Source organism: Myodes glareolus, chromosome 4 (genome assembly GCF_982192425.1).
Source record: "Myodes glareolus chromosome 4, mMyoGla1.1, whole genome shotgun sequence".
Lineage (NCBI taxonomy): Eukaryota > Metazoa > Chordata > Mammalia > Rodentia > Cricetidae > Myodes > Myodes glareolus.
In genome coordinates, this window is record NC_142029.1 from 14,730,887 (window position 1) to 14,746,164 (window position 15,278).

A 15,278-nucleotide genomic window follows, 5' to 3' on the forward strand; every position below is an offset into this window, starting at 1 on the left:
ACCCCCCACCCCAAGTCCTAATCTTGCCTGCCGGTCAGCCTGCTCCCTCCGCAGCCGCAGCCAGTCCTAGTCCCGCGCCGGCACAGAGGAGAAAAGTCCCAGATCCCAGGAGGCGGAGCAGCAGGCGGGACCAGGCGGCCCGCCCTCACTCCCCTCCCCAGAGGTCTGTTCCCCCACCCCACTTCTCCTGGATTTAAGATATGACGCACTAAGGTGCAAAGCCCTTTTCCATGTCTTCTGGAATCATTCAAGTTTTTTTGACAGACGCTGAGAGAGCACCCCAACCTCGCTTAGGGTGATAAGTCTTGACTGCTTTTTAGACAGTGACCCATGAAGTCATTGCTGCTCTCTGAAATCTGGACAGGTTCCTGCAGACCATAGGGGTAGCAGCCCGATAGTGGGACACTTTGCAGCTGAAAATGACTCACCCCAACCCGTGGGGGTGCCCAGACAAAGCCTCAGGCCATCGGTCCTGACAAACTCAAATCTTGTGAATCAGCCACGCTTCTGTCTGGTGGACCTCCTGTGCCCCACCCTAGCCTCTCGACAGGCAGAGTAGCCCACAGCAAATGAGAGACACCGGGACTGTTTTAGGGACCCCAAATCTAAGCAATCCACCCTTGCTTTGGAAGAGAGAACCTGTGTCATGCTTACTCATGTTTGTCCGACCCAGTGCCCTTCATCCCCACTATATCTTGAACCAGTCCTAGACAGATGCCATCCAGCTGTGTTTGCAGGGAGGGAGGGTTGTCCATATGTGAATGGATGGACCACCCATGCTGACAGCTCAGCTCTCAGGAATCCACCTAATGCCCATGTTCCCAGTGGCAGGGCCTGTTCCCCCATCTAACCTGCCTTCATCCTGGCTTGTAGGAATCCCCTCCTTCAACCTGCTCTTGTAGCCTTTTGACTCGGTTCCCTGACTGGGCCTGGGACCACCCTATGACCATTTCCTTTCCTCATCGCCTCAAGGTATCTAATATTCCCCTTCCTAATTGACTCCTCTTGGTCCTTCCCTGTGTACAGTCACTCCCAAGCCCATTTTCCTAATGAGGTCTTTGGTTATACCTATGTTACGAGGTGAGTGACATCAAGACAAAGACACGCTAAGAAAACTAGCCCCCATCTGGGCCCAGTTTCTTTGTTTCGTCAGTCCTGTATCTCCATTCACCATTGCTGCTGGGTGCTTCCAGTATGCCTGCCCTACACCCTTACTCCCTTCAGATCCTTAGGTTAAATGGAAGTTATGTTTCCCCTGGGTCTGGCCAGAGCTGAGTTTTCCAGCATGGGCAAACCTCAGGGTACAGGGGACCATCCACTCCTATGTCCCTGTTGTCAGGAAGGCTGGAGCTGGGGTTGTTACTGAAGATGCCCACCCCCAGAACTATCCAAGTACACAGTGCTGTCTTTACAGGTCCCAGAAACATCCCCAACATCAGGGTCTCCGGACCCTAAAAGGTATGCTCCAGATGAGGGCGGTAGAGGCACGTTCTCATAGAGGCAATCCTTGCCTACTCTGGCACAGTCAAGGGTGGTGGCAGCAGGATAAAGATGGCATGTACAGTATGGACATACATGTATATGTGGGCCTGGCCTTTAGGGGAAATAGGCCAACTTAGAGTATTAGCATCACAAGCCTCACTAGAATGGAAGTACCCCTCAGCCAAAGGCTCAGTGTGGGCCAAAGGAGGCTGCTGAGAAGGCAGAAGGCTGGGGATGATTAGGTCTATAGCAAGAACAGGGGTGTGGCTCTCTAAGGCTCCTGGCTGCAGCATCCCGGCAGGCTTGCAGCTTTAGATACAGTACTGGAGACCTGTACCTACCTGCAGCTCTCCCATCAGGGCAGTGGAACCCAGAGTGTGAACCTTTCCCTCTCACGCGCCTCTGGACGTCATCCTCCTTGGTGTGTTATGTTTCACCAGATGGAACCATGTCTCCAGCCAGGACCCACATCCCACTGTACCTTCAATACCTCAACAATCCTCGGCAAACTGGACAGGGTGTCCTCTAACTCCTTTTCCCTCTGCATTGCCTTGCACATGCTTCCACAGCTCACTGCCTCTCCTTGCAGCCACAGAAACGCAGCCCAAACCCCATGCACTCACTGCTCTTACCATACTATTTTTATGATCCCCTGTAGGCACCTGCCTGCATGTTTCTAGCTCAGAAGCAAGGAGTCAGAAACTCCAGCAGTTCCAGCCCTCTCATGTCCAGCCCTTCTGTACCCTTTGGGGTCAGACATCCGCTTAAGAGAAATCAAATCTCATTCCATGAGCACAACAGACTCGTTCCTGGACCTGGGTGCTCTGTATCTACACAAAGCCAGGGTTGGGTCACCTAAGCTGTGTGCTACCTAAGTTTCTTTCCAGATGGGCACACAGTAGGATGATGACCTGTCCCCTAACTGACAACTGAGGGAAAGGCACTGGTCAGTCTAAGGGTCAAGGCTACATTCAGTAGTGTGTTGGGGAGACTTTGGAACAGCCCCTCTCAACAAGCGGCCCCAGAACCCTGCTCACATTCAAAGGCTCAGCAGGCCCTTTGCTTCCACCTTTCCTACAGGCCTTCTTAGGGATCTTAGAGAAGCCTGGGGAGTACAGGAAGAGAAACCCAAGTCTCTTCCAGATCAGAGCTTAAAGAGGCAGCAGAGGGATAAAACAGCTGAGCGCTTTATTAGGTGAGGGTTAGGTACTGGCTGCCTTTAGAAAATGGGGAGGGGACCACTAGGCCAACAGCTCAGGACTTGCCTAGGACAGTCCTAGAGGAGGGAGGGGGCTTGGGCCCCACTGAGCTCAGGGCTATTCTTGGAGCTTGAGTCAGCGGCAAACAGAGGGAAAGGATTCCTGCGTTGCCTGTCCAGACAGCAGTTAGAAACCAAATCAGAACACTGTGCCCCAGGCTATTCTTTCTACAACCACAGTACACACGCAGAAGCGGCTTCCTCTGGGACACTGGTGGCCCCTCCTAGTTCACCCTAGCAGAGAACAGAGGCCACCAGAGGGTGACTCTGTACAGTGTCTTCAGTGAGGGGTTTCCCACATAAGTTTCCAGATTCCACACTGGGACATCAATAGGGTACAGGCTGGGCCTAGAGTTTCCATAACTCCCACATCCCACCCCTGGGACAAGATGGCTAAGGAATGTCCCCCATGTAGCTGAGTGGAAACAGCTGGGCGAACTCCCTGCAAGCATCAAAGGCTTCCGGCCTCTGCCTTGCAGCCTCCACACTTGCCCCTGGCTGAGGACACATCAGACGCGGGGAAGGCAGGATTCAGAGGATGCAGAATGTGAGGAAGTCTTTGCTCCCCAGTGGATTCCATGCCAATACTAAAGAAAGGACAACACAGTTCTCAATAGGACTTTATTGGTGGTAATTGGCTGCATACGTCTGAGCAGCAGGAGTGGTATGTTTGTGGCAGAGGACCCGAGTCCCTGGCCCCACCCTCTTGCCTGCCAGCACAGACTTCCTGCCTAGAAGCGCAGCCAGAACATGCCGCTACGGATCCGGTTGTAGTCTGGGAGCTGCTCAATGGGGCCTGTGGGGATAGGGTGGTGAGTCAGGGTGGAGTGCCTGGCCTGCACAGGGACACCTGGCCCTGTGCCACGCCCAGTGCAGAGGCTGCCCAGAGCAGCACAAGACAGGCTTTGAGTGGAAGAGGCAAGAGCACATTCCCCATGGTGCAGAGCCTGTCCTTTCATGCTCTGGCCCTGGCAGCCACACCCCACATGCAGGGTACCTGCTGCCTGGTGGGTTGGGGGGTGGGTGGGGTATTAATGGAAGGAGTTTGGCAAGGAGTCAGGGAACTGTTGGGACAGGTTTTCTGAAAAAGAACTTCCCTGGCAGCCAGGTGACTGGAGAGAACCTTAATTTCCTTTTCAAAGTATAAGCTGGGACGAGGGAGCAGAGGCGGGAGAGGAGGACAAGATAATAGCACGAGGAAAGCAGCAGCAGAGCAGACCTTCCAGACTACTCACCAAATCCAGCCACTGCTGGACACTGGTCATAAAAGTACTTGGAGCAAACCTCACGCAGCATAGGGGCATCCACCTCCTGTAGTGGAAGCAGAGACAACACTGAGTGACAGGTACCAGGTAACCCTTTAGCCTGTATCTTCTTGGGTCAACCCACACTTCCTAGTTGTCCTTTGGGGTTGTTCCTCTACCTAAAGGGTGAACAGGTAGGGTTCTCCCTACCTAGTCCACAGCCATCAGTAGCCCTCTGGTTATTCCCACCTACAGTGGCAGATGTCTTGGGTAACAGAGATGCTTATAGGAGCAATTTTTGTTGTATCAGATCCCAACTCCCAACTCTGCAGAGGCCCATCAGCTCTAGACCCTCTCCTGGGGTCCAATTACCGCAATCCGGCTCTCCCACTCAGCCAGAGGGATGCGGCGGCCGTAAGTCAGGAGGCTGCGACCAATGTCTTCACACACAGGAGTAGTGCCTTCAAGGGAAAGGGAAAAGCTTAGAGGTCTGTCCAGTCCAATCTCGGACCCACAGAGGCCTCTAGGACCATGCTCTGATCCCATCACCATGACAACCCGTCACAACAGTAGTGTCTACCTCCATTGGCACCCAAAGTCTAAGCCCTGCACCTGGGGTTCTCTCCCTTTCTCCCTTTCTTCTGTCTTCTTGCTATGTACCTTAGTTGGCGGGTCAGGCTGGCTTCTGACTCAGAAGATCTGCCTACCTCTGCCTCCAGAGTGCATGCCAGGATGCAGAGGCAGGTGGATCTTTGTGAGTTCGAGGCCAATCTAGTCTACAGAGCAAGTTCCAGGACAGTCAAGTTCAGGACAAGCTCCAAAGCTACACAGAGAAACCCTATCTCAAAAAACAAAAAACAAACAAATAAAAAAAAATGGTCTCAAGCACTACTACAATCTGGCCCAGAACTCACCGTGTAGTTAAGAGTTACCATGAACTCCTGTTCTTCCTGGCTTATCCCCAAAATGTTGGAATTACAGTGTGAAACACCACACAAGGCCAAGGCCTGAGTCACTGTGATCACTACAGGACATACTGTCCCCTCACTACAGGGATGAGGACTCACCATCCAGATGAGACACCAAGGCATTTCTGAGGATGTTTTTGCCCCGAGTCACCTCGCCTTCTGTAGCACTGGTGCACAGGCGCATCCTAAAGCAGGGTGGGAGTAGAGTGGGCTTGGAGTGATATTCATTCTGGGAGACTGTGTTGTCTCTTAGCTTCCTACTAGCCCGGCTCCCGTGGCAATAGAGCTGACACTCACCACTGGGCTTGGAGGAAGAAGACCATGTCATCGATGCTCATGCCCTTACAGACAAAGTGTGCGCCCAGCAACCCAGTGTCAGAGTAGGAGATGTTGAAGGTCTGGAAACTCTGGCAAAGCTTGTCAGCCACAGCAACGGAAGCCAGTGGGCTGGACAGGTTCTGCGAAAGGCAAGGATCATACACACTCCTCTTGTCTGTGGCCCAGTCCTAAGCTCCACAACCGCATCCTCTCCTCCCTGCAGGGAAGGTCCCATGCTTGTCCTGGCACTTACCGCTCCACCACCGTAAGTGCAGTCATAGTGGCCAATGATGGCATTGGCCACTTGGAGGGCCACGTTGTCCGGGTTAGCCCAGCCAGGTCCCTCTACTGCAATGGCCACGTGGGCTAAAGGCAAGGCATCATCACGATGGCGGATCTGAAACAATACATGTCAAGGCTGACAGAAAACCAGACCTGAGTAAACAGAAAGAACAGGAGATGCCAGGCCCTTGCTGATTCCTGAGGCATTTGACATTACAAAGACAATCATGCACACAAGGATCCTCCCAGAGGTCGCCAGCTCAGAGCACCAATCCCACCACCAGGCAGCACACCTCACTGCCAGTGAAGCGGCATGAAGTCACACCAGGTACGGCATCCTCTTCATACTCTCGGGATACGCTGCTGAAGTGCTTCTGGGCGAGATCGAGCAGCTGCCGGTGTTCCACCCCTGTGAGGACACAGTGGTGTTAGTGGTCACCCAGAGTCCAAGCACAGAGAGAGGAGAGAACACACGGAGGGACAAGGATGATCCCTAGGCAGACCCTGTCTCAAAGGCAAGCTAGGAATCCAGGGCTAAGCAGCCCATGGCCCAGGTACACTGAAGTTAAAAACAGACTTGGAGGGTGGGGACCTGGAGAGATGGCTCAGCAGTTAAAAGTGCTTGTTCCTGCAGACCAGGGATTGGTTCCTAACACCTACATGTGGTTTATAGTCATCTATAACTTTAGTTTCAGGTCTGATGCCCTCTTCTGACCTCTGTAAACACCAGCCACGTGTGATACACAGACATACAGGAAAGCAAAACACTCATACACATTGTCTTTTTTTTAATTAATTTATTTTTACTTTATGTGTATTGGTGCTTTGCCTGTATGTATGTCTGTGTGAGGGTGTCAGAACTTGGAGTTACAGACAGTTGTGGGCTGCCATGAGGGTGGTGGGAACCAAACCTAGGCCCTCTGGAAGAGCAGTAAGTGCTCTTAACCATTCAGTCATTTCTCCAGTCCTCACAATAAATCTTTTAAAAATTATTTTAGCTGGGCAGTGGCCTTTAATCCCAGCACTCGGGAGGCAGAGATAGGGAGGCAGGTGGATCTCTTTGAGTTCAAGGCCAGCCTGGTCTGAGTCTGAGTGAGTTCCAGGACAGGTTTCAAAAAGAAAAGCTACAGAAACTCTGCCTTGAAAAGCAATATATATATATATATATATATATATATGTATGTATGTATGTATATATATATGTATATACACATATATATACATATATATACATATATATATGAGAGAGAGAGAGAATTATGTGATGTATGTATTTATTTAAAAATGGTGAATGGGAGGATATTTGAGTGCTTAGAGCTCTTGCTGAACATGCACAATGCCTTAGGTTCAACCCAGCACCACAAATAAAAGCAGGGCTGGAGAGATGGCTCAGCAGTTAAGAGCATTGACTGCTCTTCCAGAGGTCCTGAGTTCAATTCCTAGCAACCATATGTGGCTCACAACCACTGGTAATAAGATCTGGTGCCAACTTCTGTCTGCAGGGATACATGCAGGCAGACCATTGTATACATAATAAATAAATAAATATTTAAAAATAAAAAGAGAGAGATTCTTGCTCTTCCAGAGGACCTGAGAGTTCAGTTCCCAGCACCAATGTCAGGCAGTTCACAACTGCACGTAACTCGCTCCAGGAGATCTAACACCCTCTTCTGGCTTCCATGAGCACCCACCTGCTTGCTGCATACATACACAGACACGTGCACAGTCACATAAATAAAAAAATATAAATAAATTAATTTCTGGGTCAACCAGTAGCTCAGCAAATAAAGGCACCTACTGCAAAGTCTGATGACTGAGTTTGATCCTTGAGATCCACATTGGTAGGAGAGAATCAACTCTGTGGTTGTCTTGGGATGTGCAAGAAAGGGCACGCGAGCGCGCGCACACACACGCGCGCACACACACACACACACACACACACACACACACAAATACATATTAAAAAAATGAGAAAATCAGACAAAATGGGCAATGGTCTGTCATATGCAATGAGCATCGACCCTCACCCCAGAAGCATCATCTTGCCTGCACTGAGGGAATTGGTACAGGCTGAGGCAAGGCTACCTGGCTATTCTGTCCTCTCAAACTCTATCACAGACCTCCCTGACGGCCCTGAAGGTATGGCAAAAAAAAGGTGCTCCTGCAGGGCTACAATTTACCCTGGGAGCCTGGGAGCTGAGGTCAAGTACAAGGAACATCACAAACACACCATGCCTTAGGTAGGACTCTGAGCCAGACACCTCATAAGACGCTGAAGGGCATATCCTGACAGGTGAGCACCATTTACAGGACAACCTGCCCTAAACCTGCTAAGACTCAAGAAAGTCTGATGGGTTAATAACTGTCGCTGCTCTTGGTTCCCAGTTCCCTGTTGTGTTCTTGGGCCTTTTTCTCCCATCTTGGTGGCAAGTTTTAAGCAAGTCAGCTTTCCTAGCCACAGCTAGACCTACAGAAGACCTGCATCAGAAAATCCCCCTTGCTTCTGCCATCTCCCACAGGGGACCTGTCACACTGTCCGTAGTTAGCCCGCCTTACTCTGACCCCATCCAGCAGCAGAGCAGGCCTTAAAGTAATCCAGGTCGGGGCACTACCTTTCCTCTTTGTCCAGGTCCCCACTGACAACTACCACCCTTTAGAAATTTGTTCAAATGACATTTGCTCCCCACCCACCTCTAAGCTCCCATTAAAACTGCTGCTAAATTCTGTGCCTCCACAGTCACCATCAAATGTCGCCATCAAAGAGCCACTGTTGGTGGCACTCAATGGCCAGGCTATAAGGAATTGGCCCACAAACAGGGTATTCTAGGAGTAGGTGAGGCTAAGAGGTTTGAGGCATAGGCAGGAGCGGCAGGCAAACTGAGGCACATACTAAAGAAGGAGTACCCCTGTATGGCCAGTTCCAGCGGTAGTAGCAGAATGAGATCCCAGCCCATCTCAAATCATAGAAGGATCACATACTTCAAAGACAGAACAGGCACAGAGTTCCCAGGAGTCCTCTATGGTCAGGACCAGAGGACACAGGCATTGATAAGCAAGGTTTGGGCCCTCCTGGCCAGGGCTTCGGCAAACCCATTACTCACCTCCAGCTGCAGCCAGCACCATTCGAGGAGCTTTGTAATGCCTGTTGAGGTAATCAGTCAAGTCTGCGCGCGACAGCCTCCTGCAAAACATGCAGCTGAGTCACCCAAAATGTGGCCGGGAAGAGGCATGGCATCTCTGCAGAGCAGGCTTTAACACACCCCTCTCAATCCAGCCTCTGTCACCTACCCCCACTTCAGGATTCACAGGGCAACATGTTGAGGAAGGTCTGAGCTAATACTGGGCTCTGAGAGGGCATCAGATCCCTGCTGCTGTACACTCCCAACAGAGGACAGTGGTACACAGAAGGCACACCTAGATGCTCCCTCCCCTAGACTGTCAGGATATCCTAAACAGAGTCCAAGACAAGTGAAGACCCCAGACAGGGTCACAGGACCAGAAGGCAACACAATTCTACGAATTAGGAAAACAACACAGGCAGCTAGACGACCTACATTCTGTGGCTGATGGGGACATGCACTGTTTCAACCTCACCCAGCTCCTCTCACCTGACGTTCTCACTGGGCCCCTCCACAGCCTGGCCCAGAGGTGTGCCCTGGAATGCTGTGGCATGCAGGTAATCAAAGACCACGTTCTGCATAGAGGCATCATTTTCCTGCATCTCCCGCAGGATCACATCTCGTTCCTTCTCGATCTGGGAGTCTTCCAGACTGCAGTTCTGCACAATGTCTGCCAGGAGCTCCACAACTGGACACGGGAAGGTTGTGTTAGCCGGGCATCGTGCTACACACCCCAATCCCGACATCTGAGAGGCCAAAGTAGGAGGAGTACCAAGAGTCCAAGGAAGCCCAAGCTGCACAGTGAATTCAAAGCCAACTTGGGCTACATGATGGGAAGTTATGACTCAGTGGGTAGGGTATCTGCCACCAAGCATGATGACCTGAGTCTGAGTACCAGAACCCACATGGTGGGAAGAGATAAGTGACCCCTGCTAAGCTACCTCTGACCAAGCGTACACAACACACATACAGTTTAAAAAAAAAGAAAAAAGAAAAGCTTAAAAAGGTGGCATGTCCCAGCTGGGTGGTACTGGTGCTCACCTTTACTCCCAGTACTCGGGAGGCAGAGGCAGGCGGATCTCTCTGAGTAAGAGGCCAGCCTAGTCCCAAGAGCTAGTTTGAGAACAGGTTTCAAAGCTACAGAGAAACCTTGTCTTGAAACATTTAAAAAAAAAAAAACTCTCCCACTGGTGTACACTCATATTAGTTGCTTTCAATAAGGCCATAGCCCAGTGGGAAGTCCAGTTCTGGGGACAGTCTGGAGCTCTTGGGAGCCTGACTTCTGCAGTCCTGGAGACCTACCCTTCTATGCTGATGCCTTCCTCCAAGTGTTACCTTTTGGCAGGTCCTTGGACAGCGCCTTGATGAGGTAAGCAGTGTGCTCCCGAGTGGTATAGGCATTAAGATGAGCCCCCATACTCTCTACCTCCTTCTCTAAGGCATTGCCAGGACGATTCTTTGTTCCCTGGAATCAGACATCAAAAGGATCAGGGGCTGGAGCTGGCTCAGAGGTTAGAGCACAGGCTGCTCTTACAGAGGAGCACCCATGTGGTGACTCCCAGCCATTCCTAACCCCGGATCCAGGAGATGCAATAGGCAAACACATGGTATACATTTATGTTGTGGGAACGCCTTCAGCCAATAGCCTGTAAGATACTGGCCCACTTTGAGCATGGTCTCGTGTACTGTTAGGTGAAGATGTAAGCATGTGGGGGAGTGGGAGCTTTTTCTGCAGGACTCAGTTCCAGTTTCCAGCACAGAAGACTGCAGAGTGCTACCCTTACTGTGAGTTTATCCCCAAATAAATAAACCTTTGTTATACTCCATTCTTTTTATTGTGGAACTCTTTGATACTACTACAATTTAGTGCCCAACATTTAAAAAAAAAAATCCAAACCAGAAGCCACAGAATACAGGAATCTACCTTCAGAGGTTGAAATTCCAACTCATACCTCCCTCAACAGTCTGTATTCATCACACTAAGCAGGCCCTCAGTTGAGCAGACAGCATCATGGGCTGTTCGGAGACAGTCAGGGACAGAACAGCAGGGCTGAGCAAGTGGTGCCGAACAACCAGACAGCCTAACCTGCTCTCTGCTCGACTGCGGATGTAATGTGATTAGCGGCTCCAAGGCCCTGCCACTGTACTTCCTGCTATGATGGACCTCAGGCAGGGACTACCAGATAAACACTCAGAAAAAAATAAGTCCATACTGCTCCTTTCCAATAGCATAGCCAGCGATTATATCCCAAAAGTTCCACAATCAGGAGACTAATTTTTTGAACTCTGGTCTTTGAGACAAGCGGTCCACACTGAGGGGAATCATGGACTTCATGAGACTTACCTTGAAAGCCAGATGTTCCAAAAAGTAGCCTGCCCCATTGTTCTTCTCAGTCTCATACCGGCTGCCAGCATCAATCCACACTCCCACCTGTACAAGAAACCACCAACAAAAGGAACCAACAAATCAGCCTAGTTCCCAGTCACGAAATACCCTGAGTAACTGCACATTTCGTAACATCCTCCTAGGCTGCTCCAATAAGAGCCCTACCGAGACAGGAGAGCCCACAGCACAGGGAAAGTCCACATGACTACACTGCCTCACCTCTTTTACCTGGAACAGGTTTCCTCATGGGCTACCAAAGGCATCCAGGAGCATTTTTGGTGTTCATCTTTAAGGTACTGCCATGCTTTGAAGCCTAACCTGGCTTTGAATGCACAGAAATCCCCCCGCTTCATTCTCTCAACTTTGTTCATTTACCTGGCTCCACAACTATAATTTTTAGTTAATTCTGTTTTCTTCTGTGCATGAAGCCTATCATTCAGACAATAGTCCATGCTCTACATTCTAAGAACTACATGCAAGTTAGGGTATGGTGACCTGTAACCCCAGCACTATGGAAGGCAGAAGCAGGATCATGAGTTCAAGGCTAGCCTGTGATAGGAGGAAAGCTCCTGAGACACTTTGTGCAGATTTTATTCTTCCATCAGGGAGGAAAGCTCCTGACTTAGACACTCTGCATTTCATCATTTTAGAAAGGTGCTGAAGCAGGGTGTGGTGGCACACACTTTTAATTCTAGCAGAGGTAGGTTTGGGGCCAGCCTGGTCTACATGGAAAGTTCTAGCCCAACCAGGGGTACATAGTGAGACTTTGTATGAAAAACAAAGAGAAAATAACTTCCACAGTGAAACCCTATAATGACTCAGTAACTTTTCAACATGGAGTCTGGCCATGTCGCTAGGCTGGTCCTGAACTTCTGGGTTAAACAATCTTCATCTTTCAATCTCTCAAATGTCTAGGACTATAAGCACATGCCATTGTGTCTGGCTTCAGGAAGACTTCATCCTATTTCAGTACCAGAGACCAAACACAAAGCCTCATGAATACTTAGCAACTGCTTTACCACTGATGTACATCTATAGACCTCAAAGAAGTTTTTTTTTTAATGATTTATTTTTATTTTATGTGAATTAGTGTTTTCCTGCATGTCTACATGAGGGTGTTGGTTACCCTGTAGCTAGGGTTACAGACAGTTGTGAGTTACTTGAAGTGGGTGCTGGGAATAGAGCTTGATTCTTATGTAAAAACTGTGAAAGCTTTTAACCACTGAGCCATCTCTCCAGTCACCCCTTCTACCATGCCCCAGTATAAGAATCTTAATATTCTAGCTGGGCGGTGGTGGCACACGCCTTTAATCCCAGCACATGAGAGGCAGAGACAGGTGGATCTCTGTGAGTTTGAGGCCAGCTTGGTCTACAGAGTGAGTTCCAGGACAGGCTCCAAAGCTACACAGAAAAACCCTGGCTCAACCCCCTGCCCCAAAATCTTAATATTCCTTTCAATTTTTTAAATATTTATTTATTATGTATACAGTATTCTGTGTGCGTGTATGCCTGCAGGTCAGAAGAGGGCACTAGACCTCATTACAGATGGTTGTGAACCATAATGTGGTTGCTGGGAATTGAACTCAGGACCTTTGGAAGAGCAAGCAATGCTCTTAACCATTGAGCCATTTCTCCAGCCCCCTTCCTTTCAATTTTTAAGGTTGGGTCTCACTATGTACTCCTGGCTGGACTGGACTCAGAGATCCATCTGTTTCTACCTTCTGAGTGTGAATCTGATATTCTTTTTGGGTTTTCTTGTTTTTTGAGAGAGGCTGTCATGTAGCTCATGCTGGCCTTGAATTTATTCTATAGCTGAAAATAGCCTTGAATTCCCAATCCTGTCTCCACATCCCAGTACTGGGATTACAGGTATGCAAGAATCGAATGTCTCCCAGTGTGCTGCGAAACACACTACTTACCCACGTGACCGAGCTTTTTATTATTTGTTCATTGTTGCCAACAGATGTTGATGCACTATTGTGTAGTATAATTTTGAGTAAACGTGTTTTGCTCTTTGTGCGAATGCATGTGCACCAGTGTGAATGCATGTGCACCTGTGTGCACATGGTGGCAGAAGGTGGATACCATATCCGTCAAGGCTGGAGCTGCAGACATTCGAAGGACTCCTAGCTTGTGATCTGCGTGCTGGGATATGTACTCTTCTCGTGGTTGCACAGCCAACAACTTTAACCATGGAGCCATCTTTCTAGCCCTAAATATTCACCTTAAATCTATCATCTTAGACTACAATCCACAGCATCCTTTGATTTTAACTGATACCATTCTTTCTTTGGAACTCCTCACAATCATAGTACCTTAGAGTCTGTGGAATACAGCATGATTTACTAAGCTTTCTTAGAGTCTGTGTATACAGCTTCCACGTATCAAGCAAGTTGCCTACCACCATGCCCTGTGTTTGGCAACAATTTATATCACGGGACATTATTTATCCCTGGAAAACTGAATCAGCCAACAAAAACATAGAGCCCTAGCCAGGTAATGGTGATGTATGTCTTTAATCCCAGCACTTGGGAGGCAGAGGCAGGTGATCTCCAAGTTTGAAGCTAGCCTGGTCTACAGAGTGAATTCCAGGACTATACAGAAAAAACTGGACAGGAAAGAAAATTCTTATTTTTAAATCTGTGTATATGTGTATGTATATGCCATGGTAAGATGCTGTAGGGGTTAACAGCACTGGCTGCTCTTCCACAGGATCAAGGTTCAATTCCCAGCACCCACATGGTGGCTCTCAACCACCTGTAACTCCAGTTCCAGAGGATCTGAAGTCTCTTTGGGACTCCATGGGCATTATGCACACATGGTATACATACATGCATGTGGGTAAACCACTCAAACACACAAAACAATGAAGACTAGACACACTAGTCTCCATCCTCCTTGGTACTGGTGTTAGACTCAAATCGCCACATTGGGGACCCAAATTATGTAGGTATATTAAGAGTTCCACAATTCAGGTCCTCATGCTTGAGTAGCAAGCACTTTACACACTGGGCCATCTTCTCAGCCCTTCAGAGGTATTTTTTGAAGTACATTCAAATCTGGTCTAGCCGACAGATTATAGAGCCTAGGTGGTGAGTCTGGTAGATCTGGATGTCTTTCTTAAAGATACCTCAAGTCTCTGAAATCTAAAGTTGTTTTTTTTTTTTGTCATTTTAAGACAATAATCACATCTCTTTTGCAGTTGGAACAAAAAGCTGGAAAAGAATTGGGCCCCGTCCTTGGCAAGCACCGTAATGTTGGCTGGAGGGCTGCCGCTATTAAGTTAGGGCAGGGCTGAAGTCAGGTACACAAGGCTGAAGTCAGGTACACGGACAAATCAAATCTGGCGGCAGTAAGTCAGTCTCCACCCAAAACGCAGGAGAAGGCGGCCCAAGGTCATATCCCAACCTGGGAACACTTCGGGGCCCTCTAAAGGGCTGGCGATCACTTACAGTGCAGGTAGGATGGGAGGACTGCTCCGAGGCCACGCGCAGCCCGTTGTCCAACACGCTGACCTGGGTCTCCGGCACGTTCTGGAGCGCCTGGGCGAAGGTGGCAGTACCCCGCAAGGCGGGTGACCTCAGCAGGGCCGGCTAAGGAAGAAGACGACCCTGTAAGAACTGCTCTCCGAGCTTCTGACAGTGGGACCCCGGCTCTCAGGCCCAAGCCAGAGAAGGCAGCCATCCCCGCCCTCCGCGGTGACCTTCCCACGGCCCTGACCCCGCGACCTCCCCACTCGGCGCGGCCACTACTGACAGCCTGCTCCTCGCCTGCGTGCGGAAGCCCTGAGCCCCGCAGAGCAGCATTCTTGCCGCCACCTCACCGTGCGGCCGGAGCGAAGCAACACTTGCGTTCCGGAGCAGGCAGCCCGGCAGACCGCGGACGCCGCCATCTTCTACTTCCTGTCGGCGTAAAGCCGCCTCACGCATGCGCAGAACCGAGAGGGCGGAGCCTGAGTCAGAGACGCAGGCGCTGTACGGAAGACTTGACGCTCTATCGCCCCCTGGCGGGCATGGGAATCCATTCGCCAGAATTAATGTTTGTTTTTCCTTTGCTTCTAAGCCATTGATAGCCTCTGCTCAGCTGGCTATCCGTCAACCTGTCGCTGGCCCTCCTGCTGTCCCGGTCATGCCTTCATCCACCTGATGGAGGCACTGTGCACAGTTTCTCTCCAGCTGCGGGAATGCGATGTGCACTGCACGCCAGCAGCAGCAGCAGCAG

General features: G+C 49.9%; 1 protein-coding gene across 1 annotated transcript; it reads right to left on the reverse strand.

The window, feature by feature from the left end:
* Positions 1-3,347: 3,347 nt before the first annotated feature.
* Uqcrc1 (ubiquinol-cytochrome c reductase core protein 1) lies at positions 3,348-15,016 on the reverse strand. The gene is made up of 13 exons (XM_048423618.2): positions 14,881-15,016; positions 14,510-14,650; positions 11,016-11,102; positions 10,007-10,136; positions 9,161-9,359; positions 8,654-8,733; positions 5,846-5,961; positions 5,524-5,667; positions 5,250-5,410; positions 5,052-5,137; positions 4,357-4,445; positions 3,976-4,051; positions 3,348-3,536 (listed from the first exon to the last, which is right to left on the reverse strand). The coding sequence occupies exons 1-13, from the start codon at positions 14,947-14,949 to the stop codon at positions 3,472-3,474; spliced, it is 1,443 nt and encodes a 480-aa protein (XP_048279575.2). The 5' UTR covers positions 14,950-15,016; the 3' UTR covers positions 3,348-3,471.
* Between the last annotated feature and the right edge of the window lie 262 nt (positions 15,017-15,278).

Bases quoted from the DNA above. Each gene is read 5' to 3' on its own strand.
- Uqcrc1 (XM_048423618.2), bottom strand. From the start codon at position 14,949: ATGGCGGCGTCCGCGGTCTGCCGGGCTGCCTGCTCCGGAACGCAAGTG. The intron at 9,360-10,006 runs GTAACACTTGGA...TCCCGTGTCCAG, and splicing joins GTCCAAGGACCTGCCAAAAG to TTGTGGAGCTCCTGGCAGAC. The intron at 5,962-8,653 runs GTGAGTAATGGG...GTGTCCTCACAG, and splicing joins GGTGCTGGCTGCAGCTGGAG to GGGTGGAACACCGGCAGCTG.